Source organism: Chionomys nivalis, chromosome 10 (genome assembly GCF_950005125.1).
Source record: "Chionomys nivalis chromosome 10, mChiNiv1.1, whole genome shotgun sequence".
Taxonomy (NCBI): Eukaryota; Metazoa; Chordata; class Mammalia; order Rodentia; family Cricetidae; genus Chionomys; species Chionomys nivalis.
In genome coordinates, this window is record NC_080095.1 from 64,492,688 (window position 1) to 64,507,077 (window position 14,390).

Genomic DNA, 14,390 nt, shown 5'->3' on the forward strand with positions numbered 1-14,390 from the left:
TGGCTCACAAATGCCTGCAACTCCAGCTCCAAGGGATCCAATGCTCTGACTAGCACCCATATACATGTGAGATCCACTCACACAGACACACAAGCACACACACAAATGAGTGTTATTAAAAATAAAGTGGGAAGCTATGGAGGGCAAGATGCTGGCCCACAGTAACAATGGGGACTTCCCACAGGTCACCCACAGTGCACCAGCCATGGATCCCTGCAGCTCCATCCATGAAGACAAGAGACATGCCTCCTCTCTGCCTCTGAACTTTCCAGTGCTTTTTCATATTTTACATCTCTGAATTTCAAAATACACTAGCTTACATTCCAATTTGGCAAGACTGTAATGATTCTAGCTAATGTACTCGTTCACCGCTTATTCAATCCCTTTCCTTAGGAGACAAGCGTTTTCGGTCCACTTTGTCTTAGATAATGGTTGGGGTCTTTTGTCTTAAGTGTGAGATGGCAGGGCAAGGTAAGCTCGACGTGAACAAGGAGCTGTGGTAGGAAAGTCCAGAAACTGCCAGCAGGAACTGATGATAAACACGCAGCAGCAGCAGCTGGCCCATCTCATCGCAGGGTTCCCAATGATCTCCAAATAACTAACAGACTAACGGGAAACTGCCTGCAATAAGCTATCTCATGGTACTCATATCACTGACCAGCCTGTGCTTACCACAATCTTAATATGATACAGAAATTCAAGTTTTCACAGTAAGCATGAGAAACAAGTCTTTATTTTTTTTTCTGGTTAGAATTTCAAAATACAGAGTATACTTGCTAAGGTATAACACACCTGTGTGCATATTTTAGTTACGTATAACTTAGGCCCTCAATACCTACGCATGTCCCGCAGAGGTGCAAGTGTGGGTAGCCGAGCGCAAGCCCCTCCACACCGCTGTGGATCTACCGATGACAACTGGCTCAAATCTGCCAGAAGTAGACAGGGTAGAAACAACTAAGCATAAGCGAATAACACACAGTACCAGAAATGACACTCAAACACTTCTTTTTATTACATACTAAATTTAAAAATACAAATCTCATTAAAAATGTTATCAAACATCATATATACATATAAGTACTGTCGAATGCTCCTGGATTGCGACAGTAAGTCCAGCTGCTAAGGTTGATGAGAAACAGAACAGAGCAGCACAACACTGCTGATACTGATTTCAAAAGTCGAACGGGTTACATTTGGCAACTGTGAAGTGGTACCTGCACAGGACACCTGCAGAGGTAAACTCATAAGGAACTAACGGAATCATGCAGAGACTCCTTGGCTGAGTGTGAGCAAGTGAATCTTCCTCGTCCTCCTAAATACCACGGTAACAGAAATTAAAGTGCATGAGACCACCAGAACACTTGGTTTGGTGGCACCCTAAACACATACTATAGCCAACTGCGCTGCCAAGTTGCGGGCTTCAGTGTTCTACCTGGTTCCAGAGGCTTTGGAAGTTAATTATGAATGTGGCTAAGGGAAGGGAGGCCAACATTTTCTAAATTGCACCAAATGGCCTTAAAATGTAAAAACATGTAAGATTTTAAAAAGGCTAATGGGGAGGGCTAGATTCAAAGGAAGTATTCACATCTATCCTAGCAATAAAATTAGAATAAGGATCTAGCTTTGCCTCCGGAAAATGCTTACTAAAATCTTCAGAAGGTCAGACATGTGCAGAAAGCACCGCAATACTGCCAGCCGCTACTCCCGCAGACTCTGCATTACCAACAACAGGGGGCACCTGCTCTCCAAAAGCTCACAATAAACACAGCAGCAGCGTGGTCACACGTGACACAATGCTACCAATATACCTCTAATATCTGGAAAACAGGCCACCACCATGAGGCAGAGAGAAGGAGATCCAGTCTGTAAAAGTGCTCCCTTTACTTCTCAGACCCAACAGTTCAACTTGGAGTAAAACAACATTGGACGGCTGGGCCGCCGGTTCTATGTAAGCTGATGATGCCATATATACATACTCACAGACATATGTATAAATTTCAATTGATTTAAACTAATGCGCTAATACAAATCATGTATAGGAAATATTTTCTCAGTCTTATTTACAAACACAATGAGTGATGAAGGCAGGAGACTTTAAAACTGCAGCTTAACTGTAGTTTGTAGTGCACTAAAAGATGAAACACTCACATAATTAAAACACAAAATGAAACAAAACTGAGGGAAAAAATACATACCAAATATACCTGCTGGCCACTGGACCTAAGAGGCAAATAAATGTGATGGTCATGATTAATTTTTTCCGCTATTTTTCTTAATGACTTACAAATATGGGTCTACTTAGAGTTCTACCTAAAAGACACATTCTCTCATGACTCGATGAAGAGTTCAGCTGCTGAATACATTTTCTTGGCTCCCATGGCACATTACACTTGGTAACACTAATAAGGTAGATTTGGATACACTTAAATTGTGATTACGAATGTTTAATTGAGTATTTTCCTTTCTGTAGCTGTGAAATGTAAAGCTTAGATTTGCTTCCATCAGGCCTCTTAAACCAAACTTCATCATGGTTAATTGTTGTAATTACAGCACTAAAAAAGAAAAAAAAGTGAATGAATTACAATGTGGTTCATTTCATTTCATTTATTTTATTATTATGGGGGTTTATTTCTTTTTTTTTTTTTTTTAAGACATGCCATAGAAAGCCCAGGCTGACCTTGAGCTTGCGTTTCTTCTGCCTCCTCTGGGCTCTACTAATCTCATTAGATTACTAGATTAACAACAAGGTTCCATACTTTACAAACTCAGGAGGTTCAGGTATAAAACTGACGTTTACACAGACACTGCACTGTCAGCAGGGCATGGAGTAGAAAATATCACGATAACCATCAACAACTTACCTTCTAAATGAAATCGATAAACTCCTCTTTCTATTAGAACTAAGTCATGCAGTATGTAACATTTTGATCGACAATAGATTGTATAGACAACAGTAGCTCTAGGAGCCAAAACTGAAGCTAAAAGCTCATAGTTAGGCTGCAATGTCAAACATCACAGCACAATGTGTTCTTCGTGTGTGTGATGACACTGTTGCACAGAAACCTGCTGTGCTGTCAACCACACGAAAGCAGAGCATATACAGTCGCATGCAGTGCCTGACGGCAAAGATGATTCACTTTGCTACCTGCCTAGGTTCTGACGATATCAACATTTTCCCCAGCTGAAGACTGATACCTGGACCTTGTGTAGGGCTGCCAGGCTCTCAACCACTGAGCTACATGCCCAGTCCTATGTTGTATTAGACTCTTTTGTTATAATTTTAGCATATATGTTTTTCAAATTATTTTTTAAATAAAATAAAAAAATTGCTGTAAAACATCTTACAACTAACTCTTGGTAGCACCAAGTGGCTGCATTATGTGACCGGCCTCTACTACCTAGGTGTGTAAGTGAGCTCTACGGTGCTGAAAAGCCCTGTGGCACATATCCCCTCGTTGAGTGAGTTACTGGCTGTTCTAAAACACATCATTCCTTTCCCATCCACACTTCATCTTATTCAGTAGCATTAGAGCCTCTTCTACGTCAACAGGGAGTCTTTTAAATACTAATCTGTCAGTTCCCAGTGTTAGATCACCCGTTGTACTGATTCTCTTCTCAACACCACTAATCTTCACATAGGAAAGATATTCAAAATCTATCTCAAAAGATTTATCACTTTCACTGCTATCTCTTTTTAATCACTTTAATGCTAAGTAGTGGCAAAATGTCTCAAAACCAATAAAACAAGAGAATCCTGGGGCATCAAATGAAATTGGTATTATGATAAACAAACGTCTATGAGAAAAGCTGTTATGCATGTTCTTGAAATCCAAAAATTTACATATGAAATCATAATCCAATTAAACTTTCAAAATAAGAAATCACACTAAACTCAAATGTTCTTATGTAGAAAAGACTGTTTCTTACTTAGAAAGATGATACTTTGGGAATTTAACCCTAAAGGATGAAAGCAATAACTCATCAATACTTTCAAAAAGACCACAGCAAGATAACTTATAGGCTGCATGAATAATTAATATGAACGTTAAATCTAAATTAACACTTAAAGACTAATTTCTAGTTTTCAAGTTCTATTTTAGTTACAAAGTACTCTTTTGTAATGCTTTACTTTTGTTTTTCTTTATGTGTGTGACTATTTTGGCTACATGGTGCACAAACTGTGTGCAGTGCTCGCAGAGGCCAGAGGAGGGAGCTGGAGTGAACTGACAGCTGCAGTGCTGGGAACCAAGGGTCCTCGAGGAGAGCTGCTCTCTCATCAGCTGAACCATCCCTCCAGCCCCACTAGGCATTCTTAAAGTTTTTATTAATTTTCCATTTCTTTTCTGCCTTGATATTTTTTTGTCTGAAATGGAGTCTCTCCTGTATCCCCAGCTTGCCCTCCAACTCTAAACTAGCTAAGTGTTGGGAACACAAAGGTACTTGTGCTCACAGATAACGTCTAGGGGAACCAGGAATGTTAAACACATGGTTTTCCACCCAGAAGGCTGGGAATGGAGGTAGCTAATAGACTAGGTGATCCTTGGGTTATGTGCACAGCCAGCTCTCTCAGGCTCCCACACACGGGACCCAGGATGGGTAACAGTCTAGATGACCTCTACGCTATCTGTATGACCAAGACCACAGCAGATCCTCCCGAGGCCCTTAAGATAACACATGTAGTCTATCTGTAGAACCCACCTCCACAGAAGAAGGCACATGTACTTTGAGAAAAGTTTCCATGTAATTATGACTCTTAGTGCACACAGGATTCTGTTACATCAGGAAATGTTTTTCCAAATGTATTGTATTTAAATATCCCCAAACTAAACTGCCCAGGGTCATGCTCCGAAGTTGAGTCCAGCACTGGCTACTGCATTATGATGAACTGGGTTTACTTCTTGCCTCACATGAACCGCTACTCTGCTGGCCCTGCCACTGCAGAGACCCCAGCTAAGACTGCCCTTGAGCTCCTGATCTTCCTGTCCCCACCTCCCCAGTGCTGAGATTACAGGCTCCACCTCCCGGGTCATGTAGTGCTGGGGACTGGAGCCAGAGCTATCTGTACACTAACAAGCACTCTAAAAACTTAGCTGCATTGCCAGCTGATATGGTTTTTTAATCCAGAAAACTGAAATGGGACCAAAAGAGTTAAGAATTAATAGGCCCACCAAAATTTCTTAATAGTCTGGTTTGAAAGTCATTATATTAGGATCGTAACAACTAATATACCGTAAAAATTAACAAACAGGATCATTTCATGGATGAGTAACCCCCTACACATGCACTTTTTAATGTTGTGCTCAATTCTCACATGAAGTCTCGTGTATGAACACTACCAACTGCACACACGACTGGATCCCGAGGAACAAATGAGACATGGCAAATATCCTACAGGGGCTGCAAATGTTGATTGACAACAGACGTAAACAGCAATTCTCAGAACACTGAAGCGACAGGAAGCTTCTTACCTTGTAGGACACTCATCTTTCTTATCAATACATATTGTTTGTCCACGTATATACCATTCGCCATCATAATACAGTCTTCCCTCTTCAGATCGAGCACTGTGCAGGTGTTTCTCCAGTTTCACGGGGGCTAAAGGGTTCATTAAATAACTGTTATGTTAATAAGATACTGCCAAAACTTTAAAAGACAACAGGAATCCATGTACATGTATGTGTGCAAAAAACATTTGAAATATTCTTACACAGGAAATTCTCTGACTTTAGAGTTCACTGTCTAAGACGAACAAAGATCAGTGAGGAAGAGTCAGGAGAGTGAGCAGGCACGTGAAAGGCTAACTACCAGCACCATTTTTAAGTGCTCCTGAAAAACATGAATTGCCTTATTTCCAATTTTGAAAATTGCTTTTCAAATCTCCTTCCCTACAAGGCATATCATACTTGGAAAAAGCAAAATCTAATGTATAATGAGAGGTCCGCAGAACTTTTAATTGTCGCGAGCAGAACTTCCACTTCCAACCCTGAGAAATGGTCGGCATCACTAGATAAACGACAGCAGGGAAAACACGCTCTCGGGGAACGTAGTCAAAACCACACCACTCAGTAGCTGCACCTTCACATTCAGCGGCCACCTCTCAGAAAGTCTTCACTGCAGCTCACCCAGGCTCCTTATGGTTATCATCATCTGGTGCTAACTCACTTACTAAAAGGAGCCTCCAGATCTTTCCTTCCCCATGTCTCTTCAAGAACATAAAACAGTCTCTGGTATGTAGAAGGAAGTGATAAACATATATGCATTTGTTTTTAGTCATTCAATCGTTCATTACACATCTGAGCCCATCCTATACACAGCACACTGTGCTGGGTGCCGAAGAAAAAACAAGCAAAAAAGATATGTTGCCAGCCTTTGTAAAGAGTACACTCCAGTCTGGAAGCAGATAAACAAGGCATTTAAAAGTACCAATGGGGGACTGGAGAGATGGCTCAGTGGTTAAGAGCATTGCCTGCTCTTCCAAAGGTCCTGAGTTCAATTCCCAGCAACCACATGGTGGCTCACAACCATCTGTAAAGAGGTCTGGCACCCTCTTCTGGCCTTCACGCGTACACACAGACAGAATATTGATTGTATACATAATAAATAAATATTTAAAAAAAAAAAAAAAGTACCAATGGGGCCAGTGTGATGGCTCAGCAGGTAGACATACATGCTATGCAAGCCTGATAATCTGAATTTAGTGTTTGATTCCCAAAACCCCCAGTGGAAGGAAGGAACCAACTCCTAAAAGTTGTCCTCTGATCTCCACATGTGGGCATGGAATGCATGTAATCACACATGCCCCAGATGCACAACAATAAATTTTCTTTAAAAAGAACTGTGGAATTTATTATTCTTAAAGGTACAAACAGAGGTAAATGTTATGAATAAAAGTAGTAGAACATTAAGCTAAAGACAAGTTAGAAGAGAGCCGTTCGATGGGGTGGTGGGACTCTAATCCATGAGGGGCTGGGGAGAGAGCTCACTTGCTACACAAGTGTGAAAACAAGAATCCACATAAAAGCCAGGCAGGTACAGCATCCACCTATAATCCCAACACAAGGGAACAGAAACGGGGGCTCCCCGGAGTATTCAGGGCAGCTAGACTTGCTAGCTCTATTCAACAAGAAATCTTATATCAATAAAAATAAATGGAGAGCCATGGAGGATAAATCTCTAGCCTCCACATATACACATACATGTCCACACAAGTGAACATGCATATCTCACACACACACACACACACACACACACACCAAGAAAAATCAAAAACCCAAAATCATTTTAGAGATTCAGGCATCAGTCCCTGCCAAACAAGGTTAGTACATAGGTACAATACTGCTGAAATTTATTGATATGAAATAAAGTTTAAAGGAATCATTAAAAAAAAAAGAAACTTTCTTAAAGATAAATACCTCTTAAAGAAACTTTTAAAATGAAGCAAGAAATTCTTTCCTCGCTATTTAAAACATGTTTTTTAAAAGCTAACTTTTAAAGAATTACAAAAATGTACAAAAAAAAGCAAAAACAGACACCAATATTCATCACAATTTTGGCAGCTGCCTCAGAGTTGAAAACAAAAATATATATAAAATGCTAACACTAGCACTCAGGAGAGAGAGGCAAACAGATCCTAATTTCCAGGCCAGTCAAGGCTCCTTAGCAAAGTCCTGTCTTAAAACACAACAGGTCAGTCTCACTGGTAGATAATCTCTCAGTGTTCCACTGTCAGAACCCTAATCTCTGCTCAGGGGCAAAAGAACTCCTAAGAAATTTAATACACAACCCCCAGAGAGTCTGGACTCCCTGAAAACAATTCACGTAGTGATATATTATTTGTATTTTGATAAATCTTGTCTGAAGACCAGAGGCAAAGCTAAAGCCACTAGAGGTCAGGCAATGGTGGCATACACCTTTAAATCCCAGGATTTGAGAGTCAGATGGATCTCTTTGAGTTCAAGGCCACCCTGGACTACAAAAGATCAATGCAGAAACAAATCCAGGTGGTGGTGGCTAGTGTTGATCCCAGTACTAGGAAGTCATATGCCTTTAATCCCAGAACTAGAGGGAATATAAAATGCGAGGAGAGAGAGGTTTAGTGGCTTAGTGTCACCCAGCCTTGGTAGAATTAAGACTTCTCTAGTGGCTTGGCTGCTTTGCTTTTCTGGGTTTTGGGTTGAACCAAATTCTGTCTCTGGGTTTTTATTATTTGTGCTACAAATTCATGAGTTCTCAACACTTTACCTAAAGAAATAATGGGCCAATTAAAAACAAAACAAACAAAAAACAAAAAACACACTGGGTAAATAAATACATCTTGAATTACAGAACTACAGTAGTTCTGTTATTACAGAATTACAGTAGTTAAGAATGATTCAGCTTAACAAGAAGAAATCGAAGAGATACATATGAAACTTTTACATGAAGCAGGAGACTCCTGAGTTCCTTGTAATATCAGAGTTTGCTGACTAATGGAACCAGTGATATGTAGTTCCTCAACACACAGGGCATTTAACCACTCTGATTCAACAGCTCTCCACAGACAGGATGTCACAACTCATGACTTACGTTCTGTTTTAACTCGATGTGGACCCAATGTAGCCATTGCCTTAGAAAAAAGAGGGAGAGAGGGGAGAAATCTGAGTTCAGACTGAAAATGCATTTTGTTATCTGTAACATATACAATTTTCTTCATTGGTTCAATAATGGAATAAAATATAAACATTAGCTGCTCTCATTTTCTTCTGGTGCTGGGGAAAGAACCCAATGCATCCGGCACACTAACTAGGCAGGCACGCTAGGCAGGCACACTAACTAACTAAGCAGGCATGCTAGGCAGGCACACTATCTAGGCAGGCACGCTAAGCAGGCACATTAACTAACTAAGCAGGCACGCTAGAACTGAGGGTATGCCCAGCCTCCAGACCGACAATGTCTTAAGTTATAGAAAACACCTTCTCACATAGGCGTTATTAACAGCTGAAATCTTTTCTCTGGATAACTTATAAAAATGAAAAATTTTATTGAAGAAAACAAGTCTCAAGGCAGGCCTGTTGGCACAAGCTTGTAATCCAGATCCCAAGAAGACCAAGGCAGGAGGTTCACAAGTTCAAAGTCTTTGGGGCTACAAAGTGAATTTTAGAGCAGTCTGAGCAAAATAAAAAGTAAAAATGGTAATAGAAATAAATAAAAAGTAAAAAGATGGGAAGATACACAGCTCCGTTCTTTTTTTTTTTTTTTTTTTTTTTGGATTTTCGAGACAGGGTTTCTCTGTGGTTTTGGAGCCTGTCCTGGAACTAGCTCTTGTAGACCAGGCTGGTCTCGAACTCACAGAGATCCGCCTGCCTCTGCCTCTCGAGTGCTGGGATTAAAGGCGTGCGCCACCACCGCCCAGCTCACAGCTCCGTTCTTAAACAAGCATCTGAGTCATCTTGCCTCGATAGTTATTAATACAATATAAGACACTTAAAGCTCAATGTATTCATTTAGTAAATATTTACTGGGTACTTTCTATAGAGCAGAAACAGCAAAGCTCTGGGTCCAAATACTCTAGAGCAAACTAAACATATTCAATATTCTTTTATAAACTATTAATGGCTTTATTACAGGAAAAATACAAATTACAAACATGTATAATTCTTAAAATATTCTACAATCCACTGCAAAGCAAAGTATATTTACAAAATTATATTTTTATATACTGATGAACAAATTCCTAAAGGTTGACTATAAGAATATACTTCTGCTGTATCATTTGTTAATCATACCTTTCTAATTGTTGTCCAGTCTTCAAGGATATCAAGATCCTGAAGCATATAAACTATATATGGACGTTGAAAGGTCAAGGTCAACTCAGCACTGAGTAAATTATACACTTTGGAGCCCAATGTGGTGCACGCATCTGTGATTCCAGCAATGAACTGACACAAGAGGATTATGGGTTCAAGGCCAGCCTGGGCTACATACAAGACCTTGTCTCAAAAACAACAAAAAGCGCCTGTAAAAACCAATCACACTGGGGCTGGAGAGATGGCTCAGTGGTTAAGAGCATTGCCTGCTCTTCCAAAGGTCCTGAGTTCAATTCCCAGCAACCACATGGTGGCTCACAACCATCTGTAAAGAGGTCTGGCGCCCTCTTCTGGCCTTCAGGCATACACACAGACAGAATATTGTATACATAATAAATAAATAAATATTTAAAAAAAAAAAAAAAAAAAAACCAATCACACTGTACTATAAACGGCTGTCTCCCCTCAGTCCTGTGGGCGGGACACTATCAGTTTCCAAGCTGAAGTGAGGACGGGAGCTCCTCCTCTCCCCTGCCCTCTAGGGCAGCAGTCTATCTCTGGCTTCAGTCATTTTGTGAGTCACTGTGTGCTTGTTAGGAAACAGTTCCAGTAAGAGCAGAGTGTGAAGAAGTAAGGAAGGCAGACAGCGTGGGAAAGGATATCGGAAACAACGACAGGCTTCTTTTTGTCGGGGCTGAAAGGGTCCTTCCTCTTCTTCCGTGACTGAAGCTCATCATTCCACAGCTCTGCAAGCAAAGCACAACAACCGCTGACTTCCGGGGACACAGGAAGAAAGCACAGTACAGAATTTCACATTTACTGCTTCCTTACATACAAAGCTCCAAGGAAACTATACAGAGCGAGTTTGTTTTCAGTTTTTACATTTATTTATTTACTCACTATGTGTGTGCCGTGTGTATGCACACTTGCACACCACAGCACACATGTGGAGGTCAGAGGGAACTTGTGAGAGTGAGTTCTCTCTTTCTACCACATGGATGCTGGGGACCAAATTCAGTTTGCCAGCCTTGGGGGCAAGCTCTTTCACCCACTGAGCCGTCTCGCCAGCCCTGGACATCCATTTAGAAAAAACTAAGCAACTGTCCACAGACACCCAATTCACAAGCAAGAAAACACCCGCACTGATCTCATCAAATTGCCCCAACTATATATAGCAGAGAAGCAAAATGCAAACCATAAAGACAATACACACTCAAGAACTGTGGGCCAACCTAGTAAAACGTCTATTAGTGTGCAAGAGAAAACTTCTCTACTGCCGTCCTGAAGTGGACACATTTCATACTGACCCGATCTAATAATCAGGGTAGTGTTTCCTTTCTCCAAGGCAAAAACCTGCCACCCTGTAACATCTATCCACTCGCCTGGAAGAACACGGGGCTGTCTTCCAGTCTGGTCCATGGCAGCTCCCTTTTCCTTTGCTGTACTTTGTACATCTTCCTAGACAACCTCAACCTGATCATTCTTTAGAAGGCTCCTCCCCTGCTCCCTCTGGCTGGGAAACTGTATTCACACGGACAGCATTAACGAGAAGACTGAGGCTGTATGGGGCACCACTGGCCCGCGGCCTGACCTGAGGTAATGTCGATGCTGTGCCTGTCCTCCTCAAGCCTCCTTATCTTCTCCTCAAGCTCGCTCTGGACTGTGTCATATAACAAAAGCTTTTCACTCTGGAAAGAAACATATACTCAAGTGAAAAGAAAGAACATACCAGTTCATCTTAACTAACAATACCAAATTACATGGTGGTTGTGCTTGCTTTTTCATTTTCTCTTATTTTTACCCTTGCAGTTCTGAGGACTGAAGCGAGGGTGTGTGTGCTAGATCAATGCTCTGCCACTGAGCTATGTCCTCAGTCCCACAACTGAAAACAAAAGAAGAAATGTGTAATATGTAAAATAAAACCAGGGAACAATTATAAAAAGATTTAAGTAAAATAACATCCTGTTCAAGAATGTCTTAATTGGAGCCAGAGAGATGGCTCAAGGCACTTGCTGCTCTTGCAGAGGACCTGGGTTCAGTTCCCAGCACCTATGCGGTGGCTCACAACCATCTGTAACTCTAGTTCCAGGGGATTTGATGCCCTCTTCTGACTTCCATGGGCATGCACACACACATACGCACATGAGTTTTAAAAAAAAACTTTTCAAAATTAAATAAAATAGATGATATTGAATTTTTATTATCTGCATCATATAAAACACAGCAATATACTACAAAGAATATTTAGATAAACATTACAGTCATTTAAAGTAATTCAATAAAATAATACATTTCAGCTAGAATATATATAAGCAATAAACTGACTTAGAGAAAACTGACATGTTAATTGAATTATAAAATTATAGATTAATTACATCATACTTACTAAAACAACAGGGTGGAGGTAGAAATACAGCCTAGTGGGAAAACACTTATCTAGCATATTAAAAGCTCTATGTTCAAACCTTAGCACCACACACAAAAAATAAAAACATGAATAAAATAGACAAGGAAAACAAAACAAATAAATAAATAAACCAGCAGACAGACAACAGAAAGCACTGGGACTAGAGAGATGGCTCCATGATTAAGGCACTGGCTGCTCTTCCAGAGAACCCATGCTCTATTCCCAGCCCTCACAGCAGCTCACACGCACTTGTCTGGAACTCCACTTTGGGGATCCAGGACCTTTTTCTTGCCTCCTCAGGCACCAGGCACGCAGGTGGCACGCATACAGGCAAAATATTCATATGCACAAAAATAAATGTATAACTTACGAAATAGTAAAATAAATAAAACAAAAACACTGTTTTACCAGATCAGGTTCTAAAAACACTGTTTTAGAACCCAGGCTACAAGGTCCAGTTCATTGGTTTTGATTGCATGCCACTGTAGGCTCTTTTTATGAAAGCCACAAAATGTACATAAATATACTACAAAGGTCTTTTCATAAACAGCCTATAAAGCGAGGCATGGTAAAGAAGGTCTATAATTGCAGTTTCATGAATGGCAGAGACAGTAGGATCCCAAGCTCAAGGGCTATCTGGACTCCAGACTGACCTCAAGATCAGCATGGCAACTTAGTAAGATTCTATCACAAACTAAAAGTAAAAGAGGGCTGTAGGTCAGTGGTAGGTACTTGCCCAGCATGTACAAGGCCCTAGGTCCAATCCTAAGTACAAAGGTGAAGGGGACAAACCTCTAACAGAATTGAAACCCACCCCCACAAGATTAGCTCAAAATACTGGGTTATTATAGATTTGACTGTCTTATGAAATCTACTATAATAGACAGGACTTCTGGTGGGGAAGCTGGGGAAGCCACACTACTGTAGGTAGCATGCCCATATGCTAGAACAGTTCAATCATGAACTGTTCTAATATAGATTTGAAATTTAATCTGCACATACCTGAAGATTATTCTATATGATAGGGAAAAGACAGGAGTTAAAGAGACAGCAGCTTATCTACGGCCACACTACACTGAACCTGCCATGCTAATCTGAATTCAGAGGATGAGATGTGCTTAGTATCCAGATGGGAGAATGAAAGCTAAAGCCGAACAAATGTCATGAAAAACCACAGCAGCAGATGCTGGAAAGAGGGCAAGAGAGGGTGGTGGAATGGATAAAGAAAGACCACACGGAACAAATATAAGAAAACATAACAAAACCTCTTGCTTTGTACATTAAAATATTTAATAAAACACTAAATATCAGGGCTGGAGATATGGCATAGTCAGAAAAGTGCTTGTCACATAAGGACAAGGACCCCAGACAGGATCCCCAGCCTCCACTTAAAAATCCAGGTTTAGTAATACACTCCTTGTGGTAATGTGAAAGGAGTTGGCCCCCATAGGCTCACTGGGAGTGAGTGGCACTATTAGAAAGCATAGCTTGCCGGAGTAGGTGTGGCCTTGTTGGAAGAAGTGTGTCACTGTGGAGGTGGGCTTTATGGCTCAAGCCACACCTAGTGACTCAGTTCACTTCCTACTGCCTGTGTAACGTGTACAAGTCTTCACTACCTCACCAGCACCATGGGGCATGCTGCCGTGTCCCACCATGATGATAATAAACTAACTCTCTGTTAAATGTTTTCCTTTATAAGAGTTGCCACGGTCATGGTGTCTCTTCACAGCAATAGAAACCCCAACTAAGTCACTCCTATAATCCCCGTGCAAGGGATACAGAGACAGGGGGATTCCTGGCTTGCTGGCCAGACAGTCTACCCAACTTAGCAAATCCCAGACTCAGTAAGAGACCCTATTTCCAAAACTAAAGTGGAAACTAACTGAGGAGACATCAGATGTCAACCTCTGGCCTCTAAATGCCATGCATGCACACAAACATGTACATACACATAACTACACAAAATAAATATGTACTGAGTGAAATAATTATCTCATTACATGCTGCTCTCAATACTTCCTTTTGCTTATTTCTCTGACTTATAAAAAGTCTTCTGAAATATTCCAACTATATCTGCATTGCACTACAGAAATGAAGAAGTTACAGAAAAGAGAAAAGAAAAATAATCCTCAAGAGAGGCCTCATGGAAGCTGTCAGCAGATCCAGTTTCCCCAAGCAGAGATGACTTACATCAAGTA

General features: G+C 40.8%; 1 protein-coding gene across 1 annotated transcript in view; it reads right to left on the bottom strand.

The window, feature by feature from the left end:
* Window positions 1–715: 715 nt before the first annotated feature.
* The window catches only part of Brms1l (BRMS1 like transcriptional repressor), a 35,906-nt gene continuing 22,231 nt past the window's right edge, over window positions 716–14,390 (bottom strand). Inside the window, exons 5-10 of the mRNA XM_057783238.1 lie at window positions 11,377–11,473; window positions 10,448–10,531; window positions 9,765–9,829; window positions 8,566–8,605; window positions 5,469–5,595; window positions 716–2,552 (exon numbers count right to left, since the gene is read on the bottom strand). Coding sequence (XP_057639221.1) covers window positions 2,435–2,552; window positions 5,469–5,595; window positions 8,566–8,605; window positions 9,765–9,829; window positions 10,448–10,531; window positions 11,377–11,473 — 531 coding nt within the window. The 3' untranslated portion in view covers window positions 716–2,434. The remainder of the gene's footprint in view (window positions 2,553–5,468; window positions 5,596–8,565; window positions 8,606–9,764; window positions 9,830–10,447; window positions 10,532–11,376; window positions 11,474–14,390) is intronic.